The sequence below is a fragment of the Anser brachyrhynchus genome (assembly GCF_964034855.1).
Source record: "Anser brachyrhynchus genome assembly, chromosome: 4".
NCBI classification, from domain to species: domain Eukaryota; kingdom Metazoa; phylum Chordata; class Aves; order Anseriformes; family Anatidae; genus Anser; species Anser brachyrhynchus.
Window position 1 is genome coordinate 44261772 of NC_137698.1, and position 26905 is coordinate 44288676.

At 39.9% G+C, this 26905-nt stretch overlaps 1 protein-coding gene across 1 annotated transcript in view; it reads left to right on the top strand.

Annotated features, from left to right (window-relative positions):
- The first annotated feature begins 99 nt into the window (after positions 1-99).
- Positions 100-26905, top strand: part of ANKRD50 (ankyrin repeat domain containing 50) — a 42087-nt gene continuing 15281 nt past the window's right edge. The window contains exons 1-3 of the mRNA XM_080589713.1: positions 100-239; positions 963-2249; positions 24663-24892. Coding sequence (XP_080445839.1) covers positions 1771-2249; positions 24663-24892 — 709 coding nt within the window. The 5' untranslated portion in view covers positions 100-239; positions 963-1770. The remainder of the gene's footprint in view (positions 240-962; positions 2250-24662; positions 24893-26905) is intronic.

Consider the following 26905-nt stretch of genomic DNA (forward strand, 5'->3'; position numbering starts at 1 on the left):
CGCCGTGTCCCTCCGCCCAGCACTACTTCTCCGCCGGCCGCCGGGCAGGGGGCGGGCCGCGGGGCGGGCCGCGGGGCGGTGCCTGGCGGCGGGGGTGAAGGAGGCGCCGCGGAGCGCGCACGGGCGGGCTGAGGCGGCCGCGGAGCGGGGCTGGCCGCGGCCCTGGCACGGCGGCGCCCGGGGGCGGGAGCCCGGCGGCCCGGAGGAAGAGGAGGGGCGCGCTGGGGGCGCCGGCGGAGGTGAGCGGGAGGCGGCGGGGAGCCCCCCTCAGGCAGCCCGGCGGTTGTAGGGCGGGGGGTGACAGCGGCGGGGGGGGGGGCTTTGTGCGGGCTTCGGGGGGTTTTGGGGCGCTGGGCTCGGGGCACGGTCGCGGGGGGCTCCCGACTGCTCGCTCGGCTTGGGGCGTGCCCGGGGTGGTGCCCCGGGGCCGGGGGGACTGGCCGAGGGGGGACGGGGCTTTGCGGAGGGTGCGGGCAGAGCCCCGGGGTGGCGGTGGGGGAGAGCCCCGGCCGCCGGGTGTGCCCCGTGTCCTGCTGCCGGCGAGCACTGAACAAAGAAGGGTGCGAGGAGCCGTGGGCAGCGCTCGCGTGTGAAGTAACACCCCCCACGCACAGCCAGAGCCGGGGCCAGCTGGAGGAGAATTGGGCACGGGGAGGGCTGGGTGGCGAAACCTGGCTGGGGGGACCCTTCCCGAGAGAAAGGGGTACGCTCGGCGCACCCCGGGAGGGACCGCGGGGCTCCCCGCTCCTGGGATCGGGGCGGCTGCTGTCATATCTATTGTTTCTTAGGTTGTTTTTGTACGTGGCTAGTCGTACCTTTAAACAGTATTCTTTAAAAGAGCTTTTTGGATTAATTTAATAGAAGGAATAATAGCTATTGACTTTACTCTTTGTTGTCTGCTTTGCAATTGACTGAATTATGACTTGCACGTAGGGTTAAAAGTGCTGTCTCCTTTATTTCAGGGCTCTAGGGGAAGATGTTGTCTCTTCTGACATCTTGCGATTGAGATACCTGAGAACAGGTTCAGTAAGAATCCCGGTTCCCGAAGAAGAAGACGCTTACGAACGTACTGAAATAAGAAGTTGTAAACGCTCTTCTTTTCCTGTCATCTGTACCGCATAAGAAACCATAATCCGAAGCACTTCCCAGACACTTGCCCAGATGTGAGAAGTCTGTCTGCAAAGTTCTCTGTCCAAACTGACCATTTCTCAGTAAACAGTACATATCCGCGTGTTTGGGATGTGTATATAGTGCTCTGAAGAAAAATCGCTTTCTGTATAAAATTCCCAGAAGGAACGCTTTATTATGGACAGCTTTTTCTGGATTTACATCCAGAGAGATTAATGCCTAGAGTTGAAAGGCATTTAGTATATACTGAAAAGCTGGCTTTCCCTCAGTTTTTCCAGATGTATTGTCTCCCCTGTATACTGGGAACATACACAACTGCATAAACTACAGATGTAGTCATGGAGCTGTATGGACTTTTGAGCCATAGGAGAAGTATTGTTGAGCGCTGGTATCAGACACTGCTTCATGATGTCAGCTGAACTGTGATTGTTATGCTAATCATAATAAAGCACCCAAATGGAGTGACACCCTTTCCGAGAAGAGGCTGTTTAGTTTCATGAGGAAGGTTAACTGATTACCTTAACTTCTGTCAAGTTCTGTGCAGAAGATCTTTCTGTGCAAAATGAACGCGTTTCTCCGTGTGCTAAGATGTTGAAGGTGTACTGCTGCTTATGACAAATCCAAGAGAAGAAGCTTTATAAAATGGCTCAAACCAGCTTGCTGCAGGGAAAGCAGTTTTACTGTAGGGAGTGGGTTTTCCACAAGCTTCAGCACTGCCTCCAGGAGAAAGCTAACTGCAGCGGTAGTGCTGCCAACAAACCATCTCTTGTAGCAAATTCTGGGAATAATACCGGTGTTGTCTCTGGGAAAGGAGCTGCCTGGGGTGTATTGTTGGTAGGAGGGCCTGGTAGCGGGAAGACAGCCCTCTGTACTGAGTTACTGTGGCCAAGCTCACCTGCAAACCTGCAAAGAGGCTTACATCGTCAAGCTCTAGCCTTCCATTTCTGCAGGGCCCAAGACTCTGACACGCTCTGTGTTGGAGGGTTCATTAGAGGTTTAGTTGCACAAATCTGCCGCAGTGGACTGATCCAGGGATATGAGGACAAACTAAGAGATCCTGCCATTCAAAGTCTCTTACAACCGGGGGAATGTGAGAGGAACCCTGCTGAAGCATTTAAAAGGTAAAAACAAACAAGAAAACCCTACCCAAAGTAAAACCCAAATAAAAAGCAATACTGTTTTCTATTTAGGTTTTGCTTCCAAAGAGTCTACGATATAGATGGTTTAAAACATGGTTGTCTCTTGGCTTGTTATCTCTATGAATTACTCTCAGAGCTTTCACACCCACTGTGGAAAAAATGAAGTTTGTCCTTATAGCTGACATAAATAAATGTTTGCTTTTTAAACAAAATTTACTATTAATAGTGAATTTATTTACATTTGTATGATGATATCCTCAGTTGTAACTGGGGTTTTGGAAAGACTTTGAAGTAATTGACTTAAGAGCGGATGACAGCTAGGATACAGGTAGGATGAAGTCAGTGGCCTTCATGTGCCATAAAGGTAGGGCAGTTGTCCTTCATAGACATGAAACAGACCTTTTAGGACCCTCTGAAAAGCTTCCAATACTGTCCTCTGACAAAGAGGAAACTGGACTAATGGATCTCTGGGTCTGATCCAGCACACCAGTTTTATCTTTGTCTAAAAATATGTGGTAGGAAAATGTCCATTAACTCCTGGTGTTACTTCTCACAATGTGGATGGATTTGCCAAGACTTTATCACTACTTACACAAAAATAAAAGTATTGGGTGGATCAGAAACTCATCAAGAGGGTCTGTCCTGCCCCTTAGAAGGTTTGTCAGCTAAAATGAAGGAGAATACTTACTACGAAGTGCTCCCTAACAAACCAGTCTTTTCAGTATGTCACTGAGAATTGGATTTCTCTAAGGGTACTAGGGAGGGTGTATATAACCGTATAGATCTGTAGATTTCTTAAAAGAGTCTAGCATCTTGAGCATGGTATTCACAAGCACGTGTCTTATCAGTAGCTTGTTCCTTTGGCTCACTATGAAGGAAAATTCAGAAAGGATAAGGCTTGTCTCTAGCAATGGAGCTTCTACTGATTTTGCTGGTGGTATGAAACTTTCCTGGGTTGTTAGTTAAACTGACCTTCTTTACTGTTGCAAAGTGACTTAACTTTCTGTGGTGTTTAAGGTTTACTGGATGATATTCATCGTATAAAAAAGAAGTCCCATCTCCTTTTATTTTTTTCCTGTCCACTAAGGCTGGGTAAACAAATACTGAGGTTGAACTGTAACGCTTGATCATACTGTCATGGTTTGGAAAAGAACCTTCCAGTTCAGGTGGCTGTGATATCCTTGTCTGGTAAATAAACAGGATGCAGGTCTACATTGTTTTCAGTGTAGTGTCTTAAAAGCAAAACAAATAAACCAAAGTGAGACTATTTCTGGATATTTTTGTTTGTTGCTAAGTGAAGATGCAACTCCTAGCAGCTATTAAGGCACTCATTTCAGAAGTGTTAAGCCCTCTCAATCTCTAATGACTAAAAATGGGGTGAAATTAGGTGTCTATAAACAGAATAGCAGACTCTCTGTCTAGCTTTAGGCAGTCTTTTAAAATCATGGAAGTGGATTAATCTGGTGAATAAGAGCCTGTTTACATTTAAAAGTCTATTACAAAGAAATCTTACTAATTTAGAGCAAATTCTGTGTAAGAGCCTGAATCTTGCCTCTGCTCTAAGCATGACTGCTTTGCTCTGAAGAAACGGAGTTAAGAAATGTTAAGACAAAAATGCAATATAGAAATATAAAAGATAATTGCAAGTCAGACCTAGCTTTTTAGATATGACTGCTTTATGAATGCAGGGTTTAATGATAGGCTATTTGAGTATTTAGGTGTTTATATGGGATTCTTGGGTTTGTACTGGAGAAATGAGATGACGACGTTTGGTACTCTTATCTCCTTTCTCAAATTTTGCAGCAGTGATTGTGAACTCTTACCGTTTAGGCTAAAAGTACTTGCAATGCAGTACATCAGCTTAGATCAAGGATTTCTATTTATTTATTTATGGCCCTTCCTGTAGTCCTATGTTGCCCACCTGCCCTGATCCCCTGCTCTCCAAAGCAGCTGTGGTAGCTGGTGTTTATCTTCCTATTTCAGATTTAAGGGAGATGAGGTGTTAGGGACGAGATGCTTTCCTGGCAATTGAAGTTTTCAGCGCTGTGGCAAGGGACCAGGAGGTGGCTGTTGACAGCAACACCGCCAGCTTGTTCAGCTGCCCGTATGGTACAGCCACTGTCCGCAGACACGGGGAACTTGGTGACACTCCCTCACCCCCAAATGCCTTGATTGCTTTTTAATGGCGCTTTTGTTAATATATAAAGCAGGGAAGAAATGCTTACTAAAGCTATAAATAAGTATTTTTCATGATTCCTAAGACCTGTCAGGGAGCATTCTAGCCTGGCATGGTTTTATAGGCTTCCTGTTAAATTTAAGTTGTTGCAATGGGAAATGAGTCTTAGGAAGAGTTAAGTCAGCTGATTGCCTTTCACACTGTGCAAAGGCCCTGAAACAGTATAAAACCCCCACCTCAGTGCTCCATTGATTTTTACCTTATTTTAATGTTCTTTATTCAGCAGAAGATGGGACAGACCTTTCTTGAAAGGCACTGTCAGTTTTTTTCCTCTGCTTTGCACGGCTGCGCCAGGCCCTGCTACACGTTCATGGCCTAAAATGGAAAGTCTTGGCGTTAGAAGAGCTAAACAAGATTACACTATTCTGGTCTTTGTGCTAATTGTCCTAGAAATAGTGAGAAAGAAGAACTTTCCGGTGCCTTGTAAAGTGTCACTTTATAGATAACATAACATGCATTAGTCAAAAGAGTGAATCTTTTGGGGAAGAATATTTTAAAGAAGTTTTCAGCAACCCTTGCAGTCATAGCGGTACATGTGCAAGTGATTACCCAGAGAGTTAAGACTTTTCTCCTCCTGTTTGAATGTCTTCTCTTAAAATTTTCTCACGTATTTATAATCTTGAATTACCCTAAAAATTCTTTCAGGGTCAGATCTTACAGAATTGTAGACCTGGAAGGTGTGCTACATACAAGTGTATTTAGCATTTCTGGTTGCTGACAGCTGAGAGAAAGAAGTGCTGTTGCGGCACTGCTTCTGAGCCACTTCTCTTCTCCAGCCATGTAGTTCTGGAGCAGAAAGCAGACTTAAACATAAGGGAGAGCGATGAAGCCTCACATTCAAATTTTAGGTGAAAACTAAGCAGAAAAGTATAAAGGAAATGGCCAAGTATATTACATACTCCAAAAGGCAGATGAAACAATGTGTTAAACTGAATGCATTTAATACAAAAAGGTCTATTAGGCTATTCTTTCCCATTTAAATAGAAAAATCATAACCAGAATAACCTGAATTTTGCCAGACTAGGTTGTGAATGGGGGTTGTTTTCAGTTCTGTTGGAACAAGGTCATACTGCCAGCGACTGGAAGGAATACAGGCAGCTGTCAGTTATCCAGGGCCACGAGGAAATAGAGGAAGTCAGATACAAACCATGGTTAGTACTGAAACTATTTAAATTAGTCTTTTTTTTTCTTTTTTCTTTTTTTTTTTTTTTAATAAAGCATTTAAGGTCTTGGTTTATATTTTTTGGAAAAAGAGAATGGCGTTAAACTGTTTCAGGCAGCAGGGGAAGGCACATCTGCCTCGTGGGGCTGCAGCTAGGGTTAGTGGCGGAAAGCAGAGCTTGGTCAATTCACAGCCCAGAAAGTGGACCGAACTGGAAGTGTTGAACCAGTTTACACCACGGAGTGATTTCTTTTCCAGCCAGTGCTCTGAGTTTGAAAGCCATCCAGGACCAGAGCTCACAAGTTGGTTTCAGGAAATTCAGAGCGAGAACAGCTGTCTGTTAAATAACGCCGCGTGGTCAAGCTTGTACTAAGCTCACTTGTGGTGTGCAGCAGAAGTTTCAATTCTTTGTAGTCCTTGGGCGAACAGATGATATTAATAAATCCCTAAAAACTGAACTGCTACATGTCCCAGCAGGTTGGTGCAGGTGGAGATGCTTTGCTGTCACTCTCACGGACGAAGTCACTTGCTCTCCTCTGCGTGCCATCTCAAGGAACTTCAAATCTTGTGAGGTTTTGCACATGGGTGTTTTTCACGTGCTTAACTGAGTCAGTTAGGTTATTGTGCAGCAATCCTAAACTTTAGTATTAAATTATATTTATACAATAATTTTAGTGTAAGATGATCTGATCTAAGAGGTGTATGCTGTGGAAAAACAAAGCTATGAATTCAGATTTCTGCTTATTTACATTGCGGAGTTTGCATTCCCATGCAATTACCTGTCCCAGGTCTGTAGGGACCCAAGAAAAGAAGGATAAAATAAAAGCTGCTGAACATCTGTTACTGTATAAGAACTTAATAGAAATTTTCTCAAGCTGATATTTTATCTTTTTTACCAAAAGTGAGTATGGCAGAAAGGACACCACAGACTTACTTCTTCCATGAACGGTGATGCTGAATTCAGTGTCATGGTTCCTGTTTGTCAGGCAAGCACTGATTTTCTTCTGACTCCTGATCTGTGCTACTTATTTGAAAAGAAAACTACCAGAGAGTTAACTAAGACAGATAGGTGAAAAGAGTCATCCACACCAAAACTTAAAAAGTTGCTGTTGGTTGTTGCAGTTTCTGTTGCCTGTGTGTATGCCTGTGGTGTACTTCCTATGTGTCTGAGTACACAATAAATTTGCACTGTAGTGGAATATGACCAATAATATTGGATGATTTACAGAATGAAGCAGTTCTATAGTTCTGTGGCATATGCAAATATCCACAGACCTGATTGTAAAATGTGTAAAAGGTCACATGAGGTTTTATGCTGACAGTCAGTTTGAAACTGTGGTTTATACTGATGAAAATTGAAAGCCTTCTTGCATGAGTCATTGGTCTGGACAGCATTAAAGTACAACAAATCTTCTGCCAATAGCTGTTATCTATGTGAAGTGACTTTGACCAGTTTGTGGGAGAACTCCGAAGGATTGAACCTCTGGTGTTTTATAGTTGGCAATGTGATAGAAATCTTATAACAGAACTTGGTCTGAAAAAAATGATGTAAGATTGTCAATCAATGCTAACAAGAATTTCCATCCCACTTCAGCCTCCTTATGTGTGTTGGATTTCCATGCTACTAATTTTTTTTCTTCTGTTCTACCCCCAAGAGTGGTATATGATCAGAAAGCTACGAAATTTAGGTGTTCAGAAGATCTTTAACCTTTATCTAAATGATAAGGGGAAACAAGTTTTATTTCGCGTTCTAGGTTGTTTTTCTGAAATTATAGAAAACACAGGTTTATTCAGCAAATGTTCTGTGACAGTTGTCCAGGGTCTTTAAATCTGCAGTACTGGAATGCCATTTTTCTTGCCTTTTATTTAGCATAGATGAAGGAGAAGATTCAGAAAATGAGTTGTCTGTGATAGATGAAACATGAAGAAGCTGTTCTTTTTGGAACTCCTTGTACTATCCTTGAAGCCAGTAATATAATTATCATGGATCGTGTAGACTTTATTGAGCAATTAATTAGTCAGCTTTTCACTGTTTTGGAGTAGCCTACTCTTAATTGAAAAAGCTTAAACATTTTTTGGAGTATATCTGAAAGGTCGAGGGCCAACTCCTCTTCTTTCCTTTTCTTTCTCTCGTTTTTCTTTTAACCATTTACTTTCACGTTATCTTTAGCTAGTAGAAGGTTTCAAGTCCTCCTTAACGACTGAGGCAAGAGATTAGAGTACGCTGACTCCATGATAGCAAGAGGGGATAGTTTTCAATACTTCCCTACAAACTTAGCATTGTCCTTTCTAGTGAATTAACTGCAGTACGTGCTGCTGTTTGCAGCTGGCAGAAGCATGGAAAGGACATGTAACTTTTGACAGTTTCATTGACACCCACATTTCTGCAATTTCTGTGAAAATAAGCAATATTTGTTTTGCTTTGGAGGTGGTGAGGTTGTAGTGTGTGGTATTCAGGCTGCTTTTTTCTTTTTTAAATGTGTTTAGTTAAGTCTGTTTCTACCATGAACTTAGAGGGATTTGAAATAAAAGATAAACTGAGAGGCAGCACATTGGAGTCTGAGGTATTTGATCTCAGGCTACTGGAAACTTGAAAGCTGCTGGACTTTCTACCAGTTAATACTGAATTGCTAACATCATGCAGAACAAATGTTTTTGTATAAAAGAGATGCCGTGACTTTTCTCTTCCAGGTCTCAGTCTCTCTGGAAGTGGTCTGCATCTTTTTCTCTGACCTCCTGCTGTCTGCAAGGCACTGCTGCACAGGCTTCCTGCTGCCTCTGCAGCGCCAGTACCATTTTGGTAGCTGTAGCCTTGCCACAATTACAAGGTAGCATGCACACGGATCTTGTCAGACTCTAATTTCATGGAGCTATAAATGGTAGAAACAAAGCCGAGGACTAACTATAGCCCATTTCATAGGAAGATCTAAATACATAATGAAATCATTTACAAGACCCTTTAAAGAAGAAAGGTTTTAAACTTCACAGCGTGTTTATTCATTTACCACATGTAAAGTTCAAATGTGCAAGTAACTGACTTCCACCTAGAGACGGAGGCTTGGAGGGGACCTCAGAAAGTCAAGTCCCTCTCTTTGTCCCGGATAGAGGCCACCAAGTCTGAGAGATGCTTGCTTCGTCTGCTTTTATGCTTCATTGCTCTTACCAGAAAAAATTCCCGTATGTCTAACCTGAGTTTTTCTTGCTGTAATCTATTGCTATAAGTTTGTTATAACTTATGGTATTCTCCAAGACATTGAGCATAGATTCTTTCTTTTCTTTTTGAGACAGTCTTTTTCTTATGTGAAGGTCTTACTTGCTTTCATCTAATCTTTAAGGTACATAATGCTAACTTGTTAGTCTTTCCTCAGAGGTCACACCTAGGAATGTGATATTAAAAAAACCCTTAGCTAAATAAAGTTCTCCGTATGCAGAGGGAAATTTCATTAGCAATATCTTAGATGTGTAAATATGTAACATTCTACTTCCATACTTTCCCAGAATTTTGTCTGTTCCGACGTCATTCACTTACGCTTGACTAGAACCGTGAAGCGAGTTGGATCCTAGCCCAGAGTAGCTTGGTCTAGTACGAGATTGAATTCTGCTTATAACAGTGGCCATAAACATTTTCAGTTCAAAGCAAGCTGAGAGGGCAAGTCATTTTGTGTTAGGTATCTTTCTGTAGATTTCCTGTGATTGATGCATCAATGAATTGTTCAAGATCTCAGCACCTACAACCTGCCAAAGGAGAAGTGCAAGCACGGCTCTAGCAACGGAGGGCTTCATCTCATTTTTGTTTTCTAGGAGTAGTGAAAGAGTTGTGGAGTGGGACAAACTTCCATTCTTTCTTTTGAAATTGTACCATTTTGTATGATTAAACTAGAAGAGACGGAAGAATGTACCATTTCTTTCTACTTTTCAGGGAATTAGGAGGAGAATTAGATTTGATTGCTGTTGCAAGTAGTATAGAGATTTTTTTCAATTCAAGATGATAAAATTTGTACACATGGTATAAAAAAAAAACCAAACATCTGAAACCTTTCTGTTGTTATTGTATTGACTGTTACTGATTTCAGATAATCAGTGAGCGTTTGTAGAAGGTACTGTATTCCCTTGCAGTCCTTTCCAGCATTTTAGAAAGCTTAATATTGCCTCAGAATTTAAGTACTTTGTGATACCTTTCTCATCATCCTTCTCTTAAGTTCAGGGAACAAATGGATCACAGCAGTATTTATTCTCTCTGAATAAAGTTGGTTGCCTTCTCTCGCTGTGTGGAAGCATTGCTTACAGTTTTTCTCTGGAAGGCATCACTGCTGCTGCCACCTCTTCCTCTTCCATGTACTTCAAACTAAAGCGATTAGGTCTTAAATGGTAGAAAAGGGTTCTAGGTAACAAATTTCTGATTTGCAGAGTGTATGTAGGAAAATAGCTGGAGTAGCCTTCTGAATCCTATCCCTCTCCTTTTTCGTTTTTAGGTTTAATCTTGGTGGTCCATCCCATGTAGTCTTCTGCCTGTGCAAGTCTTATTTTGAAGCGGGGTGTTGGACCGAAGCTGAGTGTTGGCATGACAGGTTCTTAATTCTGTGTGATTACGGGCTAGGTTCATAAAAAGATTCAAGTCTTTCCACTTCTTCAAAATTTTAAGACTGTCGATCATAGTCATGGCAAAACTTAAGGAACATGTGCCTCTGTCACTGACACTACGTACTCAGCTGTAATGGAACAATTATAATTTGCTCTTAACATTTGATTTCTGGTGAAGAAACTTGGTGTCAAAAATTCTTACCTTCAACGTTGAGTGGCTGAGGGACTGTTTATTTAAAAAATGTTTAATAAACTTTTTTTTCAGCCCAACTTCTATGGGTTTAATCAGAAAGATTGAATGGTTTTACTCGTTAGCTCCCTTGTAGATTGATGTTCATACTGTGGAGGCTTAAACTTAGTGATCATTTAGGAGAAACTTAAAATATTAAAACGGCAGACAGCCGTCACAGCACAAAGCCTCTTACTGTCCTTCATAGGAAGCAGCTACATGTAAGCCGATATCTGCAAGATCAAAAGGTCTTTTGAGATCTAATGAAGAAAAATGGTGAACAAGACAGTTTGTGTGAAAGAAGTAAGGAACAGTACCAAAAAATCTATTACGCTGAACTTTAATATTGTCTCCTGTGTGATGGTGCGCTTTGAAGATGTAAACAACTGCAGTGGATGAATGTTAAATGTGTGGTAAAATGCTGCTCATCTTCAATGTAGCTTACTAGTTGCAACAGTTCAAGTAATTATGAATACAGTTTCTGTGCTGACTTTCACTTTCGTGTGGTCTGTTAATTTATAGGTATTTACATATTTGTGTCATGTACATTACAGAGACTTCCAGTAAATAGACCGTTTGCCTACTTTTCAATTATTCACTAACATGATTTATTTTATACTCAGAAATTAGACTAGAGGCAGGACACTGATGGAAAATCATAGTGATTCATGAGTGAAGGGAGAAATGAGATTTTTCTAAGAACGTGCAGAAGGTGTTAAAAAGAACCTGCCAGTTCAGCTTCTACTTCCTGCTTGGTGAAACTGAAGCTCTAGGAGGTGGATTGGTATTTCAGAAACTCAGCGTTTGGAGAGTATCTTGACTCTGGTGGAGCTTCCACTTCCTAGCACGTCCACATAATGGGTAACGTGCTTTAGACTCTTACCGACACAGGTTTTCGTAAAAAATGCTGTGTTCTCACGCTGTACACTATTAGAAAGTTGAGCATTGCCTGAAGCTTAAGCACTTCGTGGCATGTTTCTCTTTAGGCTTTTCCCTTAAATCTGTGGAGTTAGCAGGTCACATCGCAGCAGTTCGCGTTTCTGCAAGAGCACGTTGTATGTTCTTCTTTCATTGTATGGAAGCTCTGCATACAGACTGAACATAATACCACTTAAGGTTTTAACCTTTTCAGTTTGAATTACCATAAGAAAGTTTCCCTAAGGCATTTTAATAATGACAACTCACATAGGCCTTTTTGTCTTCTACTTCTATAGGCATTAACATTTTGCCTTTAATCTATGTGGCTCAGTCTTAAACCTTGCAGGTTTTCCTATAAGCTGTTTAGTTAGATGGACCTTCATAGCAATTCTCACTTGTTAATTATTTCCCTTCCCTCCTGTTTTCTATGCACATGGTCATAGCTTGTGCAAGGGTTTAAGTTTCTTTTCTTTTTTTCCTTTTTAATGAAAAAAATGAAAAGGATTTGGAGGATTGTGAAGTAGAAAGGACTTAGTGTGTCTAATATACTGGGAAAAGATAGTATTGAAGTATCTCCTTCTGAAAGTGTTAGTGAAGCCATGCATTGAAGAGGTTTCAGTTTCTGCCATGTGATGATGTGTGCAATGCACTGGGAATGCTCATAAACCTTCCCCATGCTTTAAGAGCAGCTGTGTTTTAGTTGATGGAGAAACAGTCAGTGATTGAAGAATTACTGCTTAAAAATAATTAGGGTGAGTGAGATTTAGAAAAAAATATGTATCGAACACCTATATATATATATATATATATATAACCCAATCCTTATTTCAAAGGTGTTGCAGAGGAAGTGTTGCAAAGAATGTAGGTGTGTGGGTTCCTGATATGCTCGAATGACATCAAAATGTGGTAGGATAGCATGAAAGAAGAACTGCAAATGAGATCAAGAGAAGAAAGCAAAATAGGGAAATTTACATAGCTGATGGAGTGAACAGTGGAAATCAGTTGCAATCAAAGTTGTCTCCATGGTGTGTATTTGCTTCTGCCTTCATATGAAAGACCAAAATGTCTTTGTCATGATAGAAGGTGATGATACTTTTTGGATCAGTTTTGGATACTGTTTTTAAATGGGCAGGAGTGGGAATAAAGGATCATACATGATTTGTATCATGTTGAGTTCAGGGACCTTCAGTCCAGGGGTCATTGTGATGTCTTTTCCTTTTCAGTTTTATTTTGCTTTTCCCATGTACTAATGGTAGTTGGCAATAGTGGGGCATGTGAAGAGGAGGAGAAAAGGGCACCCATCTCGCACAGAAGTGAGCCTGTGTTAAAGGTCGGTGCTATCTTGGCAGATGGAAGAGGTTAGGGGAGTGTTACAGCAGCATGTTACTTAAGGTTATTTGAAGAATCATAGACTTGTCCGGGAAGAAACAGAAAACTTTTCAGAAGATCTCATTAGGTAAGGGAAATATGAGCAGTATAGAGATGACAGTAACAAGTGGGAATGAATGAACCTCATGAGCAAAAACTGTTGAGAAACAGATTACAACATCACCTCAGTCTCATAGCACCTAATTAAAAAATCTTGGTTGAACTGCACTAGGTCGCCTGCAGTGGCACAAATCACTAGTGTCTATACTTTCTCCCTACTTCCATGAAGCAGACTTCAACAGGACAGCGGAAAAAAGCTGTATTTGTAGGTCAAGCAGAGCCGATAGGTAGAAAGAGAAATTGTCTTAACATGATTATAAATTGCCCCAAGTTAAGAAAGGAATATTAGCTCTGCCTTCTCTACCAGATAGAAACTTAAATAGCCAGGCAAAGAATTCAGGTAAGGATGTTACAAACTATTGGGATAAGTTGCCACTTTCTCTTTTAATTCATGATAAAGTTGCTATCCACAGTGAACTTTTTTGTTGGTGTATAAATTGGTATGGGGAAAAAAAAAAGGATATTTATTTATTTATTATTTATTAATTTATTTCACATTGTCTATTTTAGTTAAGGTTAAAAATAGATCTTACTAAATACAAAGCTCTAGAATTGCTTCCAAGGATAAATGCATCACTGCTGCGAGATAATAGAATCAGGTTCACATGGTGCTAACCTGGCAGTGGTTTTTGAAAGTAAATTACAAAGAAGATACAGAAAGGATCGATAGGAGATTTACAGTCGAGGGAGTTTAAGAGAGTCAAGTCTGGAGTTGGGAGAGGGGGAAAAAAACACCAGGTAATTCATATATGGAACCTGAATGATGCAAGAGGAACATACGCTTTGGATTCTGCTTCAGGGAATATGGGGAGAATAATTTTGAATGGGACACATGAAAGCTGCTCTCTCTCTGCTGCCTCTTCAACTAAGACAGTGCATCTAAAGGTTAGGAGAATCCTTTTGACTTGAGAAAATAAGATGGAAGAAGATTCATGGTGTAATGCAAATATAGAAGGAAAGCTGTCCTAAGTGCATGGCTGGTAAGGTAGGATCTTTACAGCTTTTCATCTGGTATTTGTGCAGAGGATTTTCTGGAAATGAGGTTAGACAGTATAATCCTGTGATCAGTGCAGCAGTTGAAGCATGGGGTGTTTTACGATGCCGCGCAAGAAATCAGAAAGGCAGGTCCGGAGCAACCTGACTAGGAAAGGACCGAGATTTCAAAACATTTTTTGTCGTTTATCCTGGTTCCAGCAGGCAGGCAATTCAAGACCCCTCTCTTCTGAAGAAACAGCTTGCTCCTGCAGCTCCTCTTCTCTGCACATCCCAATCAGTAATGCATTCTTATCTTCTCAAATCAGATGTATAGGAAAAATCTAATTAACTCTAGGATTGTCAAACTTAACTGGAGTAATAACTGTGATTGGTTTTGTATCATCTGCATCATGCTGTTGTCTTTTGTTACAAAGTCATGGAATAATAGAAAATATGACTGGCTGGACAGTAACCTAGGATATAGCCTGACAAAAGCCACACACTTGACGTATCCAGTGCAGTTTTCTACCTGTCCCATCTGTTGGGATTTCTTGTTTCAAATTTTGTGGCTTGCGTTTCTCTCATGTCAACAAATACAGTCCTGTACATGGAAAGCAGGTCTGTCTCTTCAGTTGTTTATGTTCTGCATACATTGAGATGCAAGAAAGAAATGGATTTTGTCTGTCTCCAAAACAGAATAATACCAGCAACTTAAAATGCCTGTTAAGCTACAAGAATTTATATTCAGTTGTATATTAATGTGTTCAGATAACACTACTTGTAGTAGAAGCTATATTTGATTAACAAATAGAGGTTAATTTTTATGACTAAGGGACCAAATAGTTAATGAGGAACACTAAAAAGACTATATTTCACTTTGCTGCACCTTTCATTTCATAAATGATTTAAAACTAACTTTGCAATTTTAATATATTCTGTTGCATATATAAATGTGTTAGTTTTTCTTATTATGGTACCCTATTCCTACCTGTTTCATTTCAGTCATAGACTTCTGAATATTTACAAAGCCATTATCCTAACTTTACAGGTATAAAAAATAAAGTGCAGAATGGGTATTCTCTCATTTCAACTAATAACAGATTATAGGGAGTCTGATTTGATGCTTTCATCTCATACATTTGATATAAAATGCAGTTTCTTTGATGTCCTTCTTTTAAATTAATTTAAAGAGATTGAGTTGTGGAAAGAAACAATGAGAATGTAATCGATGCTTAATGCAAAAACAGTGGTTTTGACCCTAACAAATGAGATCTTTTAAACAACACATGGTGGATGACAAATCCCAGGGGTAAATATAAATAACAGCATCTTAGATAATGGCTCAAAAACTGGGGATGGAGGAGGAGAGGAAATAGGGGTATTGATATAGGGTCATGGGACGGACAAAGAGGAGGATGAGAGAGGCAGTTAATCAAATGTCTTAGGTGTCTTTATACTGATGGAAAAAAGGTATGGGGTATAAACAGGCAGAACTGGAAATCTTAGTACACAGTCAAGGTTGATTTAAATACTATTAAAGATCTCTCAGGGTAACTTGTGTGACTGGTATGTTAAAAAAATGTAACTTGTTTTGGAGTTACTTTCTGTATCATACACTTGCTTGGAGTTCTAGAATAGACTAAAGCTACTATAAAGTCTGTGAATAAAGCAATATGCTACATTTGGGGATGGTTTTGCATATATGATATCTACTTAAAGGTTTGTAGAAAAAAGTTATTTTTACTGACTATAAATAAAACTCCCATACCAGACCATCTTGTATGTCTTAAAATTTATCTGCATTGGCAAAGTATAGTAGTTGTCAGCAATGGAGAGATTCCCTCACCTCTGAACCATGTCTTCCCTAAAATGTGAATGTTTTACTCTATCAAACCAGCAAGATCAAGTAAACAAAGCTTCTTTAAAAGAATAAATGGAATTACCCGAAGCAAGGATTTGGATGAGAATGTCGATGCAGTTGAAAAATTTGAATTGCCATAACAAATTGGAGATGAGCATCAGCTGGGAAACAAGAATCTGTTAGTGACCGTATTTCTAAGGTGAAAGAGGAGAAGACTAGTGGAGAGACAAAAATATGCTCCAAGCAGATTGGAAAGAACTAGCTGAGAAAATAGAAAGGCAGCTTTTGGTGATGGTGACTATGAAATGATCTTAAATGTGTGATGTTTAGAAGAGAAAAAGGAAGAACAAACTAAAAGCGGTGGACTTATGCCTCAGATAATTTGTGGGTAAGATCTTGTGAAGACAAGTGTAAAGAATGACAGGAATTAGCTGGAAAGAACAGCACAGTCTCAAAGCAGTACATTAAATGTCCAGTTCAGTGAAACTGAGCTCCTTGTCATTCATGTGTTAAGCCCAGGAACAAAGTCTACAGAAAGCAGATCAACTGCTGAATATGAATGTAAAAGAGTAACATGAAAATGAGGGCAAAACTGAGACTTCAAGGCTTTGTTCATGTTTCTTGGAAGGTTCGTTTTGTTTGGTGATAGGAAATGATTTCGTGTGTTAGCTGAAAAATGACAGTATCCACCAAGCGTTGGTCCAAGGTTCCTAGGGGAGGAAATAGTGATAGCACAGAGAAAGCTGAAGTGTTCAGTGGTTGTGTATATTGCTCCTCCCACCCCTTTTTTTAGCAGTCATTTTGCAGTCAGACAGCCAACAATTAAAACTAGCAACAAAGAAGTAAGATTACAGATAAGCATAGCATGGACAGAAGAAAACAAACAAAAAAAGACAGTAGGTGAGATGTTTTCAAACCGTTCAGTCTATGAGTTGTTACTGGTTGTCTTCAAAGGACAGGTTATCTTTTTTGGGATGGTGGAAAATTTGGACTTGAAAGAAAAAGATGCCGTTTTTTGTAGAGGGACAGAAAGGCATTGGGAAAGTGTAGGCATTGTCAGTTGCCTACAAAATGCCAGAACAAATAATCAAACTATTTGCAAGCAGCTGGAAGATAAGAGTTGAAGCACCGGCTCACGTGGAATGACGTGGTTTGTTTTTGACAAACCTGATCTAATTTCTTCCTATAGAAGACAACAATAGTACTAGTGGGGAAGGGCTAACCGTAAATATCATTTCAACTTCAGAAAGGCTTTGCTATCTTTATGATGCTCGTGCAACCAGGCTGTGTTGCAGGTAGATCTGTACTGGGCTATGTGCAGGAAGATTTGAGTACCTAAGGAGCAGCTGTCAGTAAGTAGTCCACTTTCCATCGGACACGGCACATCGTGCTGGGCTTCGTTGAGGTCTCTCCTGCATCCGTCTGTCTCTTCAGTGTGCTGGCTCCTCAGTGGTCTGGCTGACTGAGTGGAGGGAAATGTTCCAAATTTTGGCCACGACAGGCTTTTGGATCCACAGGGCACTGGCAGTAGCACAAGAGCTTAAAGGTTAGACAAGTGGGGAAGGGCAAGACTTCTCTTCTGCAGGGCTATTGAAGCACCAGAACAGATTGCTAGGGGAGACAGAGCATTGATTGCTGCACGTCGGCACGAGGGCTGTCACTGCTCCAGCCGTGTGCGGGGAGGTGGCCTAGGTGGCCTCAATCACTGAAAAATAGGTCTGGGAGTTTGTACAAAATAAATTCCTTTTCCATACTGCGTGTTCAGGAAATTCTTTGCAGGGTTTCCTGTACGCTCCTTCTCTATGCCTTTGGTAGGGACACTGATTTTCGTATGTCAGATTCTGAGTAATCAGAACATACTGTGTATGTAAGCAGATGAGGCGAATACATTGTTTAAAAATATGTAAAGAGTCAACCTGCTCGTGGTAGCAGATGTGACTGATTTTCAGCCACAGTTGTCTTTCTTGTTTAATATCTGAATTGTGTGCAAACTGTTCTAGGCAGTCCAACTAATACAGTTAAAATATTTGCTCTTATGGATTATATTTTCTGAATTATCTAGCAAATCTGCGAGTAGATCCACTGGCTGCCAGTGCTTTATAGAAAAAAAAAAAAAAAACTCACCTATGTTATTTGTATGAGACAGTAGGAGGTCTCTAATCAATACATAGGGGTCCAGCACGCCCTGTTTGTGTGTGACTGATGGTGCTGGTTGTATGATAAACTCTGCTTTTGTCAGGCCAGATACCCTGGAGCTAGCTTTTGTGCTCTCCTTGTGGGACTACAAATCTGCTTTACAATTACAGATAAAATTCAGGTTACCAGAAGACACTGCAGAATCAGGTACTGAATTGCACAGCAAGCCTTGCCTGCTGTTTCTAATTCTCCACTCTGAAAAGCCCAGGCCCCAAATCTACATGCATGCACTGGAGCTTTCCTAATGAGCGATTCTCAGTGTCTTTTTCTTTTCTACTTTCTGCCTTTTTTCTGCTTCCTTGCCTCATAAAGCTTTTCTTTTTTCGTGAGACTACATTCAGTTGGTTAGAACTGCTAGAGCTGGTTTGCCTTTCTGTGCAGCCTGTGAATGAATAATTCACTTAAAACAATAATCTGGATTACGCTGTAGTCCACGAGTGTGTATAATTCCTGTATTGCACTTAGTCAGAAAGTCGTAATCACTTGCAGGCATGCTTTTATCAGGCTGAAAAGTGACAGAACAGCTACCTCAGTCATCTGACCAAATGAGTAAGTATGTACGCAGGTGTGCACACAAAATCGAGGCAGGTAACTTCGCTCTGACAGGGAGCAGCTGTTGGACTTTACCATCAGAATTTTGCTGCAACCTGTAATTCAGAACTGGTGTAATCATTTGTCAGGATGCCTCACGATCCAGGTAAGTGGGCTGCTGCTGTCAGTGGTCCGTAACACACAAAAGCCTTGTCACAGGACAAAGTAGAGCTCACTAATCTATAAACAGTACTGCAAGTAATTGGGGAAGATAACGGTTTTTGTGTCTATTTTTTCCCCTGCGTGAATTCTGCTGCTGAAAGTCTCAGGAAGAGGTTAATATTTCATCAGCCGAGCAGCTGGAATTGTCAATTTTATTAGAAGTGAAATTTACCTTTGCCTCTTTTATTGTGACCTGTGTCCTCCTATGCAGTTTGGAAAACAAAAGAGAGAAAAATTCAGCTCCTGGCTTATGTATGCATTTGCTGAAGTCTCTAACAATGTTTAACAGCTTTATCCTCACCGGCTTCATTCTTTTAAATGCAAATTACCAGCCATGGGACACAGTTTTAACAGTTTACAGTCTGCTAGCCGACCACTGGATTATAATATACAAATGGGCTCGTGAGACAGTTGGGAGCAAGCTGGGGTGTTGCAGTCACTTGTGGAAATTTTGTAAGTACAGATGATAAAATCTGGAATTCTGCAATATGTCTTCTATTCTTAAAGTGAATTTTAAATTTTAAAGCATTTATGTTTATTCCATAAGCAGTGGAACTCATAAAAGCCCCATTGCCTGCAGCTTTTTGCCCTTAGATATCCTTAGGTACCTTGCGGTGGTTTGGGCTCCCCCTGCAGTGTCTGTATAATGTAATTCCTTTCAGGTGTGCCCTGGGGAAGATGGAGCTTCTGCTACACCTAATTCAGAGCCGGCAGAGACAGCATCGGGTTCCTGCTTACTGTGCTTGGGATTCCAGCTGGGCTGCTGCATATGATTTTTATCAAAACAATTTCTTATGTTGCTGACAAAAATTACTGCAAAGAAAACTTAATTGGCTTACTTACAGTTTCATTGATGATGTACTTCATTTCCTCTATTTTCTGATACAACATAAATGGAAATGAGCATCTTAAAAATTGCATAGCAAACTGCTGTGATATATCATGTTGGTGTAAGTCACCCATAAGGAGAAAGATCACTTGCTTTTTGTAAAGATTGAGACTAGTGAGAAAAAATGTCTGCTTTATTATACACTTGGGTATTATTAAACTTCTTATGTATATACATTTATATAAATGTATCCATCCAGTATATATATAGGCATCTTTTGCAATTGTTTTAATCTTTGGTAATTCTTTAGATCAAACGTACAAGTCAGTAAGGTTTAACAAATTCTGCAAGGCACTCTTATCACAGCAAGGACAGCACTGTGTGCTGCCTTTCAAGTGAGGTGAATGTTTTATGAGGTTCTGTTGGCAAGTTTTTGCCCACTGAACAATAAATTCAGACAAAATTTAGTACAACTTTGCTGATACCAGTTAATCAGCTCCACCTTTGCCAAACCTATTTTTTCCATGTATTATGGCGTGTTTCTTTTTTTTTTTTTCAGTGGATATTTGCAATCCTCAAGGAAGTGTTTTTCTGAAGTTGGCAGATACTTCCCGGTACTCTGTGGGATCACCTACTGGGAGTATGGTTTCTTGTGACTCACAGTAGATGCAAGTGATGTAGCATTAGTATCAGCTTAACTGTAAATACCACAAGGAGACTGTCTCACTGGCAATGTCTGCTGCTTTCCTTTTTGAAATACCAGCAGTCTTGCGAAGAGAGTATGTAGAGATCTCTGCAGCAAGGGTGCTGGTGCTCTCAAGTAGAAGAATGTCAATTTAATGAAATATTAAAACTCGTAACAGAATGGAGGAGACAGATTTGCTGAAGGAGAATATAATAGCAGCCTTGCCAGACAGACATCAGTAGGCATCACTGCAGAGCGTTTAGCAGCATTTGGAAATATCACTATGGGAAGAACTGCTTTCCTTGTCTTGGGCTCGTGTCCTGTAGCTGCATTTTTTTGTTTGTTTGTTTTGTTTTGTTTTTTTGCCAGCACCATGCTGCACTGTTGCCATTTGCACCGCTTCAGAGGCTCACCACAGGCTTAACAAAAGTAACGGCAAAGCTTGGAAGAGGGCAGTAGGCTTCACTCTGTAACACAGGTGAAGATGCTAGGGTTTTGGTCTGCCTACACAATATCAGTTTCACGGTGCAAAATGGTGCAAACCACCTTGCTAGAGGGCAATGTGCATCCCCAGTCATTAGTCTGCATGAAGCTGGCTCCCTAACTATAGCTTTTTTTTTCTTTGAATATGTGCAAGATAAGTATGTTGCCTGTTTTTTAAAAGCCTTCTTCAAAAAGAAAAAAGCTTGTAGATGTTACATATTATACCCATTATACGTTATGTATATCACATGTACTTCTCTGATGGTTTGTCATGGTGTCAGTGGCTGTAACTAAAATACAAGTGCTCAGCTATAAAGTGTGGGCAAGGAAGTGTCTCAAAAGGCAACTTTTAAAGAAATGTCATATTGATGTGGAAAAATAAATGTAAGAACAGTAGTAGTAGTTAAACAGAATGTCCAAATTCGTTTGTATCGTTATGAAATTTGAGATATTTTGTCTTTTGGTAAAAGTAGCAAACACTCAGACAAAAGTAGCAAAAACTCAGACAAATACTTGATCTTTGTTCTTCCTAGCTTGCTCCTTCTGGTTTGCCCAGGAGATGAGTTTTGTACAATTGCTCTGTGTGTCTGCCAGTAGTGAATACTGGCAGCTGGCTAGAGAAAAAGGGACCCTTCTGGGGTCTTGAGGGATAAGCTCTGTTCGTGCTGTAACAGATGCGTCCCCACTTACATTCTTTGATAACTCTGACTTTCCGATACACCAGAGTCATTCAGATGCAGGGCACATTCATAAGAAATGAAGCTTTATCATTCCTTCTGCTTCTAGGACTGCTCATTCATCATTGTTACATTAACATGCCATTGTTACATGGCATATTTCCTTTTTTGTTTTTTAACAAGTATGTGCATTCCACTGGGACTCTCTTTTCAGTCTTTGTGGACACCGCCGCTATCCTGCTACTTTGTTCTGCTGTGGCTCAGCATTTTTGTGGATCCAGGCTAAAAATCTGTAGGATAATCATATGCAGCACTTCAGCCTTGCTGTTATATATTCCTTCCATATGTGGAAAATCAAATTTGCGTGGGTTCGGTCAATTCGGTAGCAGTCCTGAAGAATTCTGTGGGACGGCTCATTGTTCTGAGAACTTGGTTTGCTCGAGAGCACAGAAAATGTCTCAGCTCTGCATAAATAGGTCATTATCTTACGTTGCCATTAAGATGAATCCCGTCATTTAAGATACCTAATTATGCTGTTTTCTCTAAAACTTTTGTATTTTTACAGAGTGATGCATTTTAGTGTTTTAAATCCAGATTTTTATTTCAGAAATACTCTGTAGCAAGGAGTTGCCATGTAATGAGAACCATTTTAATACCTGTGTTGGATGTAAAAGTTCTAAAGATAAGGCTGTTGTTATCCTTTCAGAAGGTAAAGGAAATCAGCTTCTCATCTTTTGAGTGGCACTGTGCAAATCAAGCAATCTGTAGATGAATCACCATTCACGGAAGTCCTTTAATTAATTCTGTGTTGATTGATGTAATTTTCATATGCAAGCAAGATACTGCAGGGAAGAGGGGATTACTAAGTCACATTATGGTAAACATGACAGGACTTCTGGCTTCAGAGACTTACCATCTCTGAAGAATTTCCCTGTTATGTTATTTGGCATCTACCCTGAACCCAGAGATACAAGAAGTCTAGACAGAACAGAAGTTTATCAAATGGCTCCTAAGGGCACTTTCACAGAACGCCTTATCAACGTCTTGTCAATGCCATGCTTCTAATAAATAGCTTCTTAAACTTCGAAAATAGCTGTAAGCCAGTTGAAGGCATCATGCCTCATTTTATGTATGCATATATACATACATTTTTCCTAGTGGAAGTGAAGTTTCAGAACCTGCAGCCACTGTTTGCTGCAGTCTGGGAGAGATCTGAGAGGATGTGGTGTAGTGCTTGCACTATTTTTATTACATTACTCCTTAGACATTTGCTCTTATTTGGAGGCAGGATGAACTTTTTGATTTGACCTGCTGCAGCCAACTGCAGCATACTGTAGGAATCCAGCAGAATAAATTAGTTTTTCTTGGTATTCCCACCAGGTAAGTACTAACACAAGAACATCATCAGATGCTCCCAAGGTATTTTGTAGGCATTTGGGGAGGGTCACTCAAATTTTAGGTGAGATTTTATTTCAAGATACCATTACCATTTTATCACATCTCAAAGTAACATTTGTTCTTGAAAACTAATTTCATGCAGAGACCAATGTGAGAGGAATATTGGTTTTGATAGAAAGAGAAACGTAGCAGAGAAAATGCCTTGACGTTAATAGCTGAGGGGGCAAGGCGGCATTCTGCTGGGGGAAGTGCTGGAAAATGTGGTCATTTCAACTACCTCCTTTCATTGTGGGGTTGGCGTCGCTTTAGAAAGCAATTTTAACCTTACGGCTACTTTAATTCCTGCCCTGTAAGTTGGTAGCTGCTTAAGTTCCCGTCTTGGTGAGCAGTGATTTTAGTTGTACTGCAGGCATCTTCTGGATAGTGGCTGGCTTTGGGGGTACCAGAGAACCTGAAGTACCTGAAGTACCAAAGAACCTGAAGTAGGTTTGTGAATCTGGAAAAATGGGAGGCCAATGTTAGGGATTTAAATCCATTCAATGCTGAAAACTTTCAGAATGCTTTCAGTATTTTTACTTCCTTTTTATACCTTTGGGAACATTTCATCCAGCTGGAATCAACCACATAGCTGGCTCTGCTCGATCCCGCTGTTACTATCGGGGATGCATCACTGTGTTTGCCTTTTGTCTTTTTCTCGGTCAGAAAACCAGAAAATAATATTCTATTAGCAGTGCTTACAAATCATTTCTGATTCTGGATGTGTTTTTCCATTAACAGGCAAGATTTGCCTGTGTTCTAATTTGCATGCTTGGTAGGTAATAATTAATGTGTTGGCCAAAGTATTCTGAAGATAAATGTGTTCAGTAAAACAAATGAAAGAAGATTATTATGGCCTTGAGTAAAACAAAAAGTACTTACGATGTGGATGCCATCTGGACACATGCAGATAATAAGTCTGCAAAAGAGTGGAAACAGTCACATATATTTTTTTTTTTCATTCCTCATTTCATTTTTGAGTCTTTTTACTGTCAAATCAAACTTTATTTGTTAAATGTATTTAAAGATAATTTAGTCAGTGGGAATTAAGAGCCTAAATGGAGCATCCCCCAGAATAGTAGTGCAGCATGGAAATACTAGATAGGCACGTGACAGTTACGTGTAAGTGCAGTTATATATATTTTAAGGAGTACCATTAAAGATTGCAACAATACATGTAAATATGAGACCAGAACTCTGGTTATTAGCTGTGGAGATGCATTAGTACAAATGCTGGTGTCCTGAGAATGCAGATAATCCTTTTTTGGTAATGGAAACATGGCAATTTCAATAGAAATAAAAAGTAATACCTCACCAGCCTCAGTTTGGTACTAAATTAATTTACATTTCGTTTGTTAAGTTATGGTACTACAAGTGCAGAAATTCTGTTCTTTGTAAAACTTGTTCATTCAGACATGGACTCTGAGTTTTGATGTTTCAGATGTCTTTTATTTAGGGTTTTATTTCATGGCCAGCTATCATTCACTGTTAGCTTCCGATAAGCAATAATAGCAGGTTTGACACAGACAACAGTAATGAACTTCTTAAATTTTAGGCCAAGTAGTTTCTGTCTTACTAAAACAAAATTTTTCGAAGTATTCTAATGGGCTCTGAACCATATTACATTGTTTAAAGTATTGTTATAAAATGTAAGTTAATTAAAATGTAATATTGCCTAAGCAAGAATTACATCACAGACTATTCAAGCTATCTTTAGTTACTTCAGTCTAACTCAATATTTTCTGTGGTAACCATGTAGAAAATTGCCTAGATTATTTAAAAATAGCTTTGCCTTTTAGGTTGATCATAGCTTTAATTTAATGATTATGTGACAGTTAATAAATACATTATTAAATCTAAGACTGTTTTTGTTTCACGTTCCTTCCAGGTGCATTCTGCTTCCTCTTTTGGGAATGAAGCCCCCTCAGCAGAGCCTCTTCCTGCTTGTAGACTCAGTTGACGAGGGCTGCAACGTTTCCGAGGGTGAACAGACTTCTACAAGCTTATCTGGGACGATAGCGGAGCTGTTGGCTGGCCACTTTGAGTTCTTCCCTCCTTGGTTGCTCCTTCTATGTTCTGCCCGCAAGCAGAGCAAAGCTGTTACAAAAATGTTTACAGGTGAGTGCAGACCCCAGCAAGCACTGGAACAAGGATCTAGTATCCTCAAGACCCTTGGTGTCGGTTGAAAACACTAATGCGTGCTTAATTCTAAAAAGCAGCAGTGGCAAAAATGGTAATCCTAAAAACCTCACATTCCAGTTTACTGAGACCTACAGAAAGCTTAAATCATCAGAGTAGTTCAGAGGTAAATTATGTCCACAATACAACTGTTGGTGGCTTTGAGTTTTCTTCTTGCTTTGCTAGTTCTAAAAAGCTTTGAAACAGTGTAGGTGATGTGTAAGTACATAAGTATTTCGGCTGTATACGCCCATTCCTCACAACCTCAAAAGATTTTTTCATCTCCCATTAAAAACTTTCCCCTTATTTTCAGAAAGCAGTGAATAACCTTTGAAGGTGGAACTTGAGAGGGTAACGCTGTCGATGTGGATTCTTAGAGTATACTTTTGGCAAAGACTGCGTGGTAAAGAATTCTTTACAACTTCTTCATCCAGGCTTTACTGTGTCATGAAAACATTTCTTCACTATAATGACATTGTTACTGGATGTTCTCTGAAATTCAATAAAGGGCAATATCTAGACTGGATTCCAGGCCTATGTATAAAGCCTGTGTGTGTTAAGGCAACAATTAGGACAAAAATGTGATTATAGAACACAGACCCATAGGCTTGCTCCTTTCTACCGTGGCAAAAGGTCAATGTGATAATTGCATTCTGGAATGGAGTCCTGTATTAATCAGCAGCAGACACGAACACTGGTATTTGGGAGTATGTGAGAACTAAGGGAAATTTTGGGGTAGCTTCATAGGGCTCCTTTGGAAGTTCATATGGGAATAGTTTCGTCAGAGCTTGGCTGATTAGATACGTTGTCACTGCCAAAAAACAGACAAAACTTTCTTCAGAGCAGCTTTATTTCCTTTCCATTGAATCATATAATGTTTCAGGCTGGTCCTAAAAAATTGCTGTTGTCTTCTAAGTATGTTTCCAGATGGAATTCTTGACAGAAAAAATCAGCAGAACTAATGGGTATGCCTTTAAAATAAATTTAACTTGAATGAGTTAATTTCTCATTTCCACAGCGAATGATTTGATGAATAGTGTAAAGGGAGTTGGCTCTTGGTATTATAATGTTATCTTCACTGTGCAAAAAGGTGCAGAAAAGAAAGAATGAATCCCAAAGTAATTGGACACAAATTGAGATTAAATTTTAGGGTCCATTTGTAAGAAATGGTGGTGGTTTTTTTTCCAAAATGAGAGCAAACTGTGACATCACATCTAGCAGTACACTTCTGGGTGATTTTCTTGTTTACAGCCAATACTCAAGTTTGTGAAAGATGTAGCAAGGACATGAGGAGCATACTTAAAGCTTCTGTTAATTTCATATATATACACGTATATATTGCAACTTTGTGTTGCAAAATTTGAGATAATGTTGATTTTCTGGTTTTAGCCTGCAAAGGATAGGTTGTTGTTAACACTTCTTCTGGGGCAAACTCTTCTCTTCTTTTGTGGTATTTGAATGTTTACTTTTAGCTGAGCTTTCTTTTTTTTTAAAGTTAGTTAATTGACAGGCAGGCAGAATTTAAGATTTACAGTGAGCATTTTTTGTACTTGTGACAGAAGAAAGGGTGTGCACAGTAATGTGCACTGTACTCTGGGACACCATTACACTGAATTTCTTGTGCTTCCAGTTTCTCAGTAAATGGTTGCAAGTATAACGATAATGTAGTCACTGGTCATTTTTTTCAGATGTTTCTTCCATTTGGCACAAAAAATCAGTTTCGCTCTAACTTAGTAAGATAGATTGGAATCCTTTTAGCATTATTTTAGGAAAACGAGTCCCATCTGTTGGTTTTTCTGCTAAAAAATGTTATAGTAAGGTATGGAATATATACTAGCTAGTATTAATTTGATAAGTCAGTTTGTATCAGGTTTCAGTTATAATTTTGAAGTGTGAAATCTTCCTCCACAAAAGTGCTGAAATGAGAGCTAAGGCTGTATGTCAGCATGTGGT